Source organism: Cryptomeria japonica, chromosome 2 (genome assembly GCF_030272615.1).
Source record: "Cryptomeria japonica chromosome 2, Sugi_1.0, whole genome shotgun sequence".
Taxonomy (NCBI): Eukaryota; Viridiplantae; Streptophyta; class Pinopsida; order Cupressales; family Cupressaceae; genus Cryptomeria; species Cryptomeria japonica.
The window spans coordinates 397493981-397508796 of NC_081406.1; the positions used below are offsets into that span (position 1 = coordinate 397493981).

Consider the following 14816-nt stretch of genomic DNA (forward strand, 5'->3'; position numbering starts at 1 on the left):
CGTTAAGGTGCTATTAGACATGAATCAGAAGAAGGGGAGGGAAGGAAGGTATGATAATCGATACTCCACTCCAAGAGATTATCATCAAGCTCTTGGGAGGGTTACTCTAGCGCATTTTGATGGAAGCAGTAAGAGTACACCTAGAGCGTGGGTGCAAAAGTTGGACAATTATTTGTCCTTGAGGCCTATGCCCGAAGAAGAAGCCATCAAGTTTGTCATGTTGCACTTGGATGGAGTTGCTCACGAATGGTGGTACCATGGGTTGGTCATCCTTGGTCATAACTTGATAACCACCTATGCTGAATTCACCAACAACCTGATTGATAGGTTTGATTCTAAGGATCCGAAGGTGAAGTTTAGAGAGCTTGCTCAACTCAAACAGCAAGGCTCCTTGGACAATTACATAACTGAATTCCAAAACCTCTCAGTTATGGTTAGCAGCATTTCAGAGAAGAGGCTAGTTGTTCTTTTCACAGAAGGTCTTGAAGAGCCCTTGAAAGGATGGGTCAAAGCTTTTGATCTGCCTACCTTGGTGGAGGCCATCAAGGAATCTAGGAGTATGGATTTGGCTGCCCCAAAGAGTAAATTTCAGTCCAAGCCTTTTCTTTTCCGGAAGGATAAGAAGTTTTCAAATCAGACCAAAAAGTTCCCTTCTCGGATGGATGATGAGCTTCGTCAAGAGCTCCGGAGGAAGAATCTTTGCTACTCTTACAAAGAACCTTGGGCCACAAGACATAAATGTCATGGGAAGGGCAATTTACACCAAATGGAGTCCTATTCAGCTGATGGATCAAATTCTGAAATTTCAGAACAGCAGACTGAAAATGAGGACAGCGAGTATGAAGAGGCTCCAGAAGGGCCTAATAGTGAACTAGAAGATAGAGGAGTGATTGCTCAACTCTCGAACATTCACAAAAATGAGTCTTTAGAGTTCGGGGAGTGATAGGAGAACATCATTTCATTGCTCTCATTGACACAGGAGCGACTCACAATTTCATTGATGAGAGAATTGTTGCGAAGAGGGAGCTTGTGGCTGAGGAAGTAGAAGGCTTCAAAGTCATGGTAGCTGATGGCTCCACTATATCATGCAACTGAATGATTTCCAACATGTCTCTGAAGTTGGGAAATCATGAAATTAGAGATGACTTCTTTGTGGTTAGCATTGGAGGGACTGATGATGCAGTCCTCGGGATTCAGTAGCTGGGGTCTCTTGGTGAGATCACATTAAATCTGCAAACCATGGAGCTGAAATTCATGTCTGATGGGAAGAAGGTGGTATTGAGAGGAATGTCAAATGGTGGCCTTAGAGTTGTTTCATTGAAGAGGATGGAGAGGCGGACCCGCCATAACCAAGTGGAGTGGGTAGCAGAGTGTTTGATAATGTCGTCAAATCCACTAGAAGACAAGGGAAGCTACTCTGCACACATTCAAGCATTAATCACAAATAAGAGTAAGGTCTTTGGAAACCACCTCTTGGTAGATAACCTGAGTGTATGATCATGCCATCTAATTCACCTGAAGAAAAGAGAAATTATCTTGATGACATTCAAGCTTTGCTTACAAAAAGGAGTAAGGTGTTTGAGAATCCACCTCCTAGTAGACTGCCTAAGCGTGGTACTGAACACATCATTGAGTTGGAAGAAGGCACTAAGCCTATTATGACTACTCCTTATCGATACCCAAAGAAGCAGAAGGACGAGATTGAGAAAGCCATTAAGGAGTTGTTGGACATGGGTTAAATTAGGCCAAGCAAGAGCCCTTTTGCTTCAGCTGTTGTATTGGTGAAAAAGAAGGATGGGACCATGCGTACGCGCGTGGAATACCGAGCACTAAATCAGAAAACCATCAAGAATCGGTACCCTATTCCAAGGATTGATGAGCTCATTGACGAGCTACATGGTGCAGTTTTCTCACAGATAGATCTCAGATCGGGCTACCATCAAATCAGGATGAGAGCATCAGATGTTGAGAAGACGACATTCAGATGCCACTTTGGGCATTTCGAATTTCTAGTCATGCCTTTTGGCTTGATTAACGCTCCTGCCACATTCCAGTCTTGCATGAGCAAGATCTTCCAAAAGCAGTTGAGAAGTCTGTGCTCATATTTTTTTATGATATCCTCATCTTTAGCAAGTCTTGGAAGGAGCACTTGCAACACTTAGATGAAGTGCTCAGTATACTGGACTCCGAATCCATGTTTGCTAAGGAGTCCAAATTTGAATTTGGAATGAGAGAGCTGCTCTATCTTGGTCATATCATCAGTGTAGAAGGTGTGAAGGTGGATCCTGAAAATATTAGAGCTATCATTGATTGGCCACCACCTGAGAACATAACACACTTGAAAGGATTATTGGGTCTATGTGGTTTTTACAGAAAATTTGTGAAGGGATATTCTCAATTGGCTACCCCCCTCACAAATCTCACTAAGAAAGGAGCTTTTGAGTGGTCAGAAAAGGCACAAACAGTGTTTGATCGGTTCAAGGAGATTATGAGTTCATGCCCTGTTTTGGCCTTCCCAGATTTCACCAAGCCTTTCGAACTATAGTGTGATGCATCGAGAGAAGGTGTTGGTGCAGTCCTTATGCAAGACAAGCATACTATTGTCTTTGAAAGTAGGAAGTTGAGAGGACCTGAAAGATTGTATTCAATTTATGATAAAGAGATGTTGGCCATAATGCATGCTCTTGCGAAGTTCAAACAGTATCTCGTGGGGAGTAAGTTTTTTGTTAAGACTGATCATAACAGTCTTAGGCACTTCATGCACTAGAAAGATCTAAATGAGAGGTAGCAGAAGTGGGTTAGTAAGCTTCAGGCTTACGACTTTGACATTGAGTATGTCAAAGGGAAAAATAACATAGTGGCAGATGCACTTTCACGAAGACCACATCTAAGCTCTTTATGTGAGCTCACTACTGATTGGAGAGACTTGTTGCTGGCTGATTATGCCAAAAATCAATTCGCAACCAGTCTTATTGAGGGTACTTTTCATGATGAAAAGTACAGTTTGGTGGATGGTTTGATAATGTATAAGGGTAGAATCTTTCTTCCACCTGAATCTAAGTTGAAGGAGAAGGTATTACAAACTTTCCATGACATAACCCTTGCTGGTCATCAAGGGTTTTTCAAGACATGCAGGCAGATCCGAGAGAGATTCTCTTGGAAAGGGTTGAAAAAAGATGTCTTGAAGTACATCAGGGAATATCATACTTGTCAGAAGAACAAGGATGAGCACACTGCACCCGTCGGTTTGTTGCAACCATTGCCGATTCCCAGTCAAAAAATGGGAAAGTATCCCTATGGACTTCATCACTGGGTTACCTAGAGCTAGTGGGAAGGATTGTATCTATGTGGTGGTAGACAGATTAACAAAATTTGCTCACTTTTTCGCTATCACTAGCTTGTTTACAGCAACACAGGTTGCTGATGTGTTCTTACATGAGGTGTTTAGGCTACATAGGCTGCCTAAAAACGATGTAAGTGATAGGAGCAGCAAGTTCCTAAGCACTTTTTGGCAGGAGATTTTCCAATTGTGTGGTACTGTGCTTACCCCGAGCACGAGTTATCACCCTCAGACTAACAGCCAAACGGAGATAGTAAACAAATGGTTGGAAGGCCATCTCAAAAACTATGTTTCAGAGCAGTAGAAAGCATGGGTGAGATGGTTGCACTTGGGTGAATACTGCTATAATTCCACCTATCACATGTCCATCAAAATGTCACCATTCATGGCGTTGTATGGTTATGAGGCTCCTAGCTTTTCTATTTTGGTTTTTGGTGATAGCCAAGCCCCTCAAACTATGGACATGGTTCAACAATGTCTATTATGAAGGCATTGAAGGAGAACCTTCAGATTGCGCAAAACCAGCAAAAGTTGTACGTTGATCAGCAGAGAGTTGAGCGCTCATTCAAGGTTGGAGACATGGTCTACCTGAGACTACAACCTTTCAGACAGTCTACTCTTAAGAAGAGTGGAATGGAGAAACTCAAGCCACGTTTTTAAGGTTCGGGAGAGTTGGAGTTGTGGCTTATGAGTTGGAGCTACCAATGAGTAGTTGTATACTGTAATCTCCCCTTCTCGTTGATGTACTTCCAGTGGTCCATTGGCTTATTCCTGAGACCCATAGGCTATGTGGAATGAAGAATGAGGGTCAAACATTGATGAGGCAAGAACTTACTATTTTTAGTAAGGCAGGGGTTGGCTGTTTTGGTGATACTGTCCTACTGAGCTCTCAATGCTCTATCACTGGGTGCGAAGATCGTTCTTTTCGGAGCAGTAGTTCATGACTTACTATTTTTAGTAAGTGGCAGTATGGAATGTTTTTATTTTTGGCAGTGGACAGGGTCTTGATCCTGCAGCAGTTCAGTGGTCTTCCTTACTCAACTTCATCCTGGTTTTGTTAATAATCAGTATTGGAGTCATAAGTGACGTAATTAAATATTATTTCCTTATCCTAAGGTTTAATATTTAATTAATTTGATTATTTTTACTGCTGATTAATGACTATAGAAATTGCGCATAATGTCTCCTAAGTGCTAGGCGAATTGTTTATGTCTGGAAAGGGACGCCAATATTAAAATGGGAGATGTTATTTTATTCAACAAAAGTACTTGCTAAGTCAAATCGTGGTCTTTGCTTTCTTAGCGTGGTTTTTGACTTAAAATGTGGCGCCATCCTTGGGTAAATGAAATGCAAATGGGAAAGTTGAATTTGGGCGCATTTGTGAGCATTTGCATTTGGATTTGGTGGAGTTAGAAGTTATAAATAAGAGCCTTAGGCTCTCATTTTGATTATCTATGAAAATTGCATCGTTATGCTGCCAGATTGACAATTGAAAAATCTAAGCTTCGAAGTGTGGCTTCCTAGCTAAGTCTCAGTTTCGTACTTGGAAGATAGTACCTAGCCGTGTCCTTGTATTTCCAATGTTGTTGGTGAGTGAGTTGCAGATTGTGGAGTGTTTTGTGTGGGATTGGAGTGTTTTTCTGGTTGTTGGTCGCAGAGCTGCTGAAACTATATTTTGCTCATACCTCTTGGCCAGGCGATTCCATCATTCTAGGTACCGACTCATCCATCTTCCTGCCACTGGCGATTCATCTTGTAAGTTTTTAGCACCTTGCATTGAGTATAAAATTTTATAATGCAAATCGAAATTCTCATGTTCAGCATTGCTCTTCTACTCTCACTCTCTCTGTTATTGTAAGGTTAAGTAGTAATACTGCTAACCATTCTGGCTTGTAAACTCTCATCCTGCTGAAAAGTGGAAGAGGTTGGCTTGCCGCCTATTTCAGTTAAATTGTAATTCAGTCCTCCCGCTGCATAAGCGGTCGAGTTGAGTTTATTTGTAATTCAGTCCTCCCGCTAAAATACCGCGGTTAAGTGATTTGTGTCGGCTGTATGTTTCTCTTGGCTAGTTCACTGCCAAGTTTCTTGCTTTCCCGCTGGATAAGAGGAAGGGGCTGGCTTGCCGCCCAGTATTGTATTCACTTCATCTTTTCAGCAAATTTGAGATCTAACGATCCCCTACTCACCGTATGCTCTCACCTTCCCATATTGGGCACTTGGTGATCAGAAAGTGGAAGGGTTGCAATTTTCAGCAAGCTTTGAGTTTATGTTTTCTAACCTTAACGGGTTAGCTGTTTGTGGATGATTACTATTGGTCTTAAAAAACATAAAAAATTATCCAAGATACTACATATACATAATGTCTTCCACGTGTCACGCCTCAAAAAGGCGCTTGGACACAATGTTATGGTCTCCACAGATTTGCCTCTTTTGGATGAAGAGGGAGAATTGGTGCTCATTCCAAAGGAAATCCTTGATGTCAGAGAACGATTGTTTAGGAGAACCATCAGAGAATACTTAGTGAAATGGGAGAACTTACCAGTTGAGGATGACTCTTGGGAGAATGAGGAAATTCTGCAACATTCGAGCTTGCGATTGCTTGAGGGCAAACAATCTTGGGGAGGGCGAACTGTAATGTCCCCTTCTAGCCAGTGATCACTCCTGGTGATGAATAGCCTGTTCAGGAGGCCCGTAGGCTATTTTTGGCAAAATTAGGGTTTCCATCTTCCAGGAAGATTTTGATTGGGAAGCAGTTGGAGTTTGGCAGAATGAATCAAAGTTTCTTTCTGGGTTTTCTGTAAGCTTCGTAGTGGTATGTATGACATGCAATTAGTTCAGGGGAGTTTGCAGAACTTACTATTTTAGTAAGTGGTTGTCAGTTGTCATGATTACTGGGTTTTTTCTAGGTTTCTCAAGCTATAGGGTTCGAAGAACAGTTTTTTTGGAGTAGTTTTCAGGACTTACTATTTTTAGTAAGTGTCATTTCAGGCAGTTCTATTTATAGCAATTCAGTTGTGAGTTCTGACCCGGCTCGGTTTGATGGTTTTCAGCACTTCAATCCGTCAATTCAATTTGGCATAATCAATATTTGATTTTCAGTGATTTATTAAATATTATTACTTTATGCTAAAGTTAATATTTAATGTATTTTGGACGGCTTATGGAAAAATACTCTCCACTTAAAAATATTATATTTTCTCTAAGTCAGTGGCGTGAGAAAAGGAGGCATTTTCATGAAGTTTATTATGTTTTTAAGTTGTAAGTCACCAAGGAAAAGTTAGAACTTTTGCCTAGGAGTTGGATGCCAAACACATGAGGGAGTGGGAAATGAAATGCAAATGCAGAAGTTGTAATTTGGACGTCATTTGGAGGTGAATTTGGGGTCTCGGAATTTATAAATATGAGAGCTTGGTCTCTCATTTGGCATCTTTGAACAATCATATAACAAAGTGCTGCCAAAATTGTGCCAAACTTGTGCTTCGAAGTTGCGTGCTTCCTAGCTTATGCCGGTTTCGTTCTTGAGAGATAGCACCTAGCTGTGGAGAGGCTATTTCTCACTCAGAGAGATAGATTGAGCTTTATCATGATGGAGTTTGCTGTTATATTTCATGTTTTCTGAGTTTTGCTGTGTTTTTGGAGTATGTTGGACATATGGTGGCTGAAGCAATCTTTTGCTCATATCTCCCTACCTGTTGATCGTCTCGTTGTGGGTATTGGCCCAATAAATTTACCATCCTATGGGTGATGAAGTCCTCCAAAGGGCAGAAATTAATGTGTTGAGATGAAGTTTTCCTTGTTGGCCAAGTTTTTCTGTTGGACCGCCCCTTTCCTTGCTGCCTTGAGATGAGTGCCTTGGATTCCGGACTCCGAAGTTGTAGGTTTGAGGTTCTAAATTGTTCACCTAGGCCATATAGTTCATTTGTATTTGATTTGGTGTGATTCTATGTTGATTTGAGTGAGTTGTGAGCTCTTGGGTGTTGCCGGTTGTGGCTAGTTCTGTGTGTTATTGACTTTCAAATTCTGAACAGCAAGTAGTGTTTTAATGTTGTGTGATTTTGATAGTGGATTGTTTGATATCAGCATTAAGCATCTTATCTAATCTCATATCTCTATTTTTGTAAGATTGTTTCCGTAGTACTAATCAACCATTCTTGTTGCATTTTATCTGTAATTCCCACTGCATAAGTGGAAGAGGCTGGCCATGCCGCCGATCTTTGTTTGTAATAATGCCCTCCCGTTGAATAAGCAATGGAGTTGATAGTAATATTTATTTTAGTCCTCTTGTTGCATAAGCGGTCGAGTGATTGCTCATTTCAGTTGTTTGTATTGTCCTTGGTTGGTTTACCGCCAAGTGATCTTAGTTTTCTTCAATACCCGTTGTATAAGCGGAAGGAGCTGGCTTGCCGCCAATTATTGTAATAAGTATTCATTGAAGTTATATCTAACGATCCCATGCCACCGTATGCTCTCACCCTCCTAGTTTGGGCTCTCGGTGAACAAAAGGTGTAGGGTTCCTTCTTGCTGGATTTGGGTTTCTTATTCTACTAACGGGTAATTGCTTGTGTGTAAAACTGCTGAAAATCAAAAAAAAAAATTATTGGGGATATTACAAACACAGAAAAACAAAAAAATCAGAAATTAAGTATCCAGATCAAGGTGGGTTATTTCTAAGTTGCACAGTTCAGATTTCTACATGGGGCACATTCCTACCACTTCTTTGATTGTGTAATATCCCCACAATTTTATTTTTTTGAAATTTAGCAGTTCACAACACAACAAGGACCCGTTAGGGTTAGCAACGAAATACAATAATTCAGGAAACCAGGAAACTGCAACCCTTCCACTTTCTGATCACCAAGTGCCCAATCTGGGAAGGTGAGAGCATACAGTGTTGAGGGGATCGTTAGTTGCAAATACTGAAAATTATTATAAACTTGGGCGGCAGGCAAGCACTTTCCGCTTATACGACTAGTGATGGAAGTTCTAAAACTTCCTGGCAGTAAACCAAGAACAAACCAAACAACTGAAACAACAATCACTCTACCGCTTATGCAGCAGGAAGACTAGAAATAAAAATTACTATCAACTCCATCGCTTATTCATCGGGAGGATTGGAATTAATAAACTATCACTGAACCACTTATTCAGTGGGAGGACAGGAGTGCAAAATAGAATACAGATAAGTGGCAAGGCCAACCTCTTCCACTTATGCAGTGGGGAAACACAAGTAAATTGCAGCAAAGAGATTGATCAGTACTACTAAAACAATCTTACAATAATGAATCCTGCAACTACTGTCAGAACAAGAGAATTATCAACTCTAATAGAAGGAAAGTTCTACTAGAGATTACAATGGATAACATTGAAATTACAATCCAAATACACACTTAATCAAACTGAAAGGAAACTAACAACAACACCAAAAACGAACCAGCAACAATGAAATGCACACAACTCACTCAAAACTCCACCAAACAGCTCCAAACTGGCGGCAAATGAATGCTAGAGGGTAGGCGATCAGACCCCCAGCTCAACAACCCCATCAAATCACCACTCAGAATGTTGAACGCTGCCCTAGGGTTGGCTGGAAATGTATGACCAACAGAGAAGTTTGATCAGCAAGAGAAAAATTTAAACCAAACCAATTAACACGAGCCTCCAGATGATGAATTGCCCAATAGAGAGGCTTCCAACAAGCTATTACCCAGAACAAATAGTCACTCGAGCAGGAAGATATGACTGAAAATCACCTACAACCACTCCAAAAACCGGCAAACTGGAAACACACCCAACACACCAAAACTGAAAATCTCTCAATCTCTTCGATCAACACAATCTATCTCTCTGGATGAAAGATAGTCACAAATAATCAGCTAGGTATTGTCTTTCAAGCACGAAACTGATGGTTGCTAGGAATCTCTCAACTTCAAAGCTCAATTCTGGCACCATTTCGGCAACATAACATCATCATTCATCAAGCATAACCAATAATGAGAGCCAAGGTGCATATTTATAGCTTTCTCCCCCAGTCGAACTTCCTTTCCCTCCAATGTGGGATTAAACATCAACATTCAAATCTCCTTTAATTTGCACTCATTTCACTTCCTCCACAAATCGCCTAGGGGATAATAATATTTCATTTGGAACCAAAGTATTTTCTCCCTATAGTGGCCGCCCCATATAGACAAATATTAAGTCAATTGCTAAGCTATAATTTTAATGAGAAAATACATCAAAAGGGACGTCCAGCCCAACATTAGGAAAATAATAATTTGAGCACCAAATCGACCCCCCCCTTAATGTCATACCCAAGTTACGCCTAGGCCAAGGGGGAAGTAATAAAGTATTAAAAAATACTTTTGCTTCCAAATACAGAACTGCATTGCTGAAAATGATCATCTGCGTTCGAACACAGGATCCTGCCAAAAATAATATTGCCAGAAATAGCCACTGAGTTGAGCTGCAGAATCCCTGCCAAAAATAGCACTACTAATAATAGTACTTACTAAAAATAGCATACTGCTAAAAATAGTAAGTGTTTCCAAAGTGATTTTAACCACATTCTAAGTAGCTACTGAACTTACTAAAAATAGTAAGTCCTAAAAAGGTCTTCAAAATGATTTGCATGTTATACCATCGCGAAGCTCTCAGAAAACTCAGAAAACCCCAAAGAATTTAGTTGCTTCCACCACCACTTACTAAAAATAGTAAGTCGGTCAAACTCCATTGCTTGCTATGCATGTACCCTCATTGTGAAGCTTTCTGAAAACCCAGAAGGAATCCAGAATCATAACTGTACAATTACAATATGCAAGCCACCAAAACTGTCAAAGCATCCTCCTAGAAAATAGGAAACCCTAATTTTGCCTCTGATTGACCAATGGGTCTTGGAATTGGCCAACAGTCCCCAAAACCAACTAGAGCGGAAAAGGGGACATTACAGATTGTAGATATGTGAGCTCATGCTCCCCTATAAATATTTTTGACCTTCAAATAAATATTGTTCTTGAAATTTTTTATAGGTTTGTGGAGATCTATTAGAGCTCTAGCCTTAGGATTTACTTTAAGTGCATTACCATGTACTTCCTAGCCTTCAAGGCTTTATGTAATTGTGTATGAATTATTATTCGGTTTCCTCCTCCTCCTATTCTTGATTTACTGGTGGATGATTAATCTGTTCTTTGAAGTACTAATTTCTTACCTTTTGCATATAGATGAGTTTTTCTTTTATATGCACATAGCAAACTAGACTAAATGTTTTGTGCTTTTCTATCAGATAAGCTAACAATTAACTATCTCAATGCATCATCCTTTCTTATTTTCTGTTAAACTATTTTCTATCTTTTCTCCCTGACAAGTGAATATGATTAGTTATGCATTAAGTTAAAGTAGCTGACCGAGCTCAAAGATTGCTCAAATTTACGAAAATTGTGTTCGATTCACATCTATGAATTTGCATTAACGGATGCAAAAATGGAAGTCCAGTCCACTTAATAAAGAGTAACATGTTGGAGAAAAGTGTTAGGATGCCTATGTTATGAACCTATGCACACAACATTTAGCGGATATAGAGTAGCTGACATGTGTCATGCATACCCTAGGTTAGTTATATGCAGTTCAATGGATAATTTGAGACCTAAGTCATTTTCAGTTAGAATTCCATTGTACATCATCATCATGTGAGGTATTGATTTATTAGGATCTCATGAAAGGATATTTTGGTGTATCCTCCCTTAAGGTAGACGCAAAGTTTCAAAACTCGGACTCGGCAAACCAAAAGCACGAAATCGGACTCGAGAAAGACTCGCCAAAGACAGCAAAAAAAAACCGTAGTTTTACAAAAAACCATAAAGAAATTAATGCATTTAGAGAACATAAGTGCCATAATTGAAACATTACACATGTCATATGATCTCCAAACACTCAATATTTGAAATTTCATCATTCATATTCATAGTTTCAAACTTTAAAATGTATAATAGCAGCATAAGTTTATAAATGTTTACAAAATTACATATAATGATAGGTCTAGATCTTGGGGGAGAGAGGAGAGACTGAGATAGAAAGTGGTAGAGAGAGGGGATAGAGGAAGAGTGATAGGGAGATAGATAGGTCTAAAATTCGGGGTAGATAAAGTGAGTGAGATAGAGAGAGCGAGAGAATGCTAATAGGAGCCTACTGATTACTGAAATTTGACTAAGTCTAAAAATTTAAAAGATCTTCTAAAACCTAAATTTGCATTATAACTCGTAGAGATTTGAAACCACTCTCAAACATCTTGCCAATATATACATGAAATATAACTTATGACTTATACTTAAATGTTATATTTCATGTATATATTCTGATGAAGAGAATGAGACTAACTTCAAACCCTGCAAACATGTTTTCACAAAGAAACAATGCCAAATGAATGAAAAAAGTATAAAAAAAACACTTTAATAACTTGTTGGGCGTGTTTGTTGGGTCGCGCGAGTCCGGGCGAAAGACTCGCGAGTCCAAGTGAAAGACTCACAAGTCCTTAGGAAGGACTCGGCTCGCGAGTCGACTCGGCCTGCCAATGGACTCGTGAGTCCACGAGTTTTAAAACTATGGGTAGACGTATGCCATAAGCCCACTACTAGGGTATTCTTTTGATTAGAATGAGTATTTAATCATTGTGTTTAACTTGAGGCTCCAAATTTGAGAGAGTGTGGGCAAAGTGACCTAACATTTCTGTTAATTATCAGTTTATTAAACCTAGACAAACTCACCTGAGAAACTCGCAGTGTGACTATATGTCATATGAGAAACGTAAGAAACCTATCAATCTTTAATTTGGCATATCACAAGATAATATTCTCTTCATTATTCATGCTGGAAATTGAAGAACTGATAAATCTTATTATTGATATGAACTGGGAAAATTAGCATCTGCATATGTTCCTTAACTCCCTTTGTTGATTCTTAGTCAAGCTATCTGATAAAGAGCTTAATAAGTCAATGCCCACCCAAATAGCCAAGTACTATGTGTTTCCATAACATGCAGTCTTCACCAAAAAGCTAATGGAAAAAAAAAGAGGAAAATAGTATGTTTTGGAAAATATTTACACACCAAACAGCTGTGGCAATTTGTTTCTTTAGCTTGCCTTGAAAGTCCTTGTTATTTCTATGTTCGAGCATCCAAACAACTAAACCTGTGAAAATAATAAATGCCAGCATTGTAAACCACATAGCTGGGGTAAATGGTTTCATGAAAGACCATATTTCAGCTGAGGAGTAACCCTTCATACAGACTACAAAGACCAGCCCAGAGGCCACATAAGGTTGTGTGAAGTCAACAATTCGTAAGCGACTTGGTGTGATAGCTATATCTCCTATTGCTGCATCATATTCCTGCATGACAAGAGGAAAAACTTGAGCATTTCATATCATATTTTATGCTCTTTGTATATCAGAGAACATAAAAGAAATGATTGCTATAGGAATTTTATGTAATATTTATCATCCATGTTTGAAAACAATATGACTTCTCGAGGTAAGCAATTCTCAATATTACTTCTACGTAGTAGCTCCACAAAAATACACAATTTTAAGTAGTAAAATCTTGACAAATACCTGAAAGCTTATATTGCTTCTATTGTAAAGTAATATTTGAAACATTCTTCAGATATAGCTTAGATAATTTGTTAAGAAGTCGAGACTTATTTAAGAATGCAGCTTGCCAAGTAAACAGATTTCACATTTTCCATATTGTCATCTTTAATTATTCCATCAATTCTAAGAAAAGCAGATGATCTTGGACATCTAAATCTTTCTAAACATCTCAGATTCAAGGAAAATCAGTTTGATAATTTTTACTCCTATCACACTGAAAAAAAATACAGGTAAGAATCACTTGTACACTAATTTTCTAAACAAGATTCAGAATCTGTACCTTGTCAGCAAGCTTTTGGAGAAGGTTTTCCAGATTGTGGGTTGAGCTTCCATTCCCAAGAGGTATATAAGTATAACTGGCATTATAAGGAAGATATGCTATGGCAGCTTCAAATACATCTATAAAGAAACCATGAAAAATTGTAGTATTGTTCTTGTCAACTGTAGTAGAAACTAACCCCCTCTGTATGGCATCTTTTGGAAACGCAACCTGAATGGACTTTAAATAGTTTTTAATAGACCAGTCATAAGGATTTCTGGAACTGCCTCTAGACCAAATATCATCACTCACACTTCGATCCCCTGTAGGTGCCTTTGATACTCTGCGACCTATACTCCTACCATTAACATCTGAAAGAATTGTATAGTATCCAGTTCTTTCTTTCCAATACCCAACAATATGCACTTTCTTGTGAACAAAGTTCACAACTTCAAAGGTAGTGCGCACTCGTTCCCCTCTTGTATCTAGTTTCACATGTCCTGTTGCACCTGAAAATTTAACATTCAAAATCTCATTTAAAAGTAAATGTCCATTCTCAAATACCCTAAACTTTGCCCTACCAGCTCTTCCACTAGCAGCTGCATGTGTAAAGGACAAATTTTTCTGCTTTCCCAAGAAACCATTCAGAGCTTTTGCAACTGTCCATATGGCATCATATGCATAAAATCCATATGCATTTAGTGATTGACCTGTTGCATGCTTCTCTCCCAGCTTGCTCCTCAATTCAGATTGAACAGATTTAAGCTTTGAAGACATTGGCATATAGCTTCTGACACCAATAATACCACGAGTCTCCTTCCAGAGACCAACATCAGAGTATACCGCATCCAAAGTCCTTACAATTGCATCTGTGATAATCCATACATGACCTTCATCAAACAACTTCAAGTTATGAGCAGCCAAAAGTATACTTCGACCAAAATTAGGTTGCACATGGACTACAAATACCTTGGATCTCATGTTCTGTAGTTGAATTAGATTATGATACAGTTCTGTCATATCTAGATTGGGATGAAGTGCTAGTTTATACACAATTTTACTTCCGTAGGGCTCTAGTGCACAACTTAGGGAATCAATAGCATTCCATCCAAGATTGTCATCCATGAATAAAACAACTGCTTCTCTCCATCCATGATTGCCAATAATGCTAGCAATCGCAGTCATCTGCAAGCCATCATTAAATACCACCCTTGTGAAATAAGGGTATTGTTTTCTTGATAGTGATGAATCCGTAGCTGAGAATGAGACCAAGGGAACATGTACTGCTTCTGCCACCTTAGCAATTGAATGGACTCCAGCCGATGTTTGAGGCCCAATTATAGCAACTATGTCTTCTCCAAGTAATTTCATTGCTGCGCATAATAAAGGCAATCTCTTTTCAAGCAGCTAAAAAAGAAATCAAATTTGAGCATAAATTTGAGGGTATTAAAAGAAAATAAGAATACTTGATTTTTACATAGTTGTTTTAGGAAGTTTATTACATATAGAAAATAACCATGCTCCTTGGATGATAAATGAAATATGTGAAACACAAATATAGGGGAAAGGTGAATATAAAAT

The 14816-nt window shown here is 39.0% G+C and overlaps 1 protein-coding gene across 1 annotated transcript in view; it reads right to left on the reverse strand.

The window, feature by feature from the left end:
* Nucleotides 1-14816, reverse strand: part of LOC131064459 (glutamate receptor 3.3) — a 183087-nt gene that overhangs the window by 32858 nt on the left and 135413 nt on the right. Inside the window, exons 3-4 of the mRNA XM_057998608.2 lie at nucleotides 13257-14608; nucleotides 12435-12715 (exon numbers count right to left, since the gene is read on the reverse strand). Coding sequence (XP_057854591.2) covers nucleotides 12435-12715; nucleotides 13257-14608 — 1633 coding nt within the window. The remainder of the gene's footprint in view (nucleotides 1-12434; nucleotides 12716-13256; nucleotides 14609-14816) is intronic.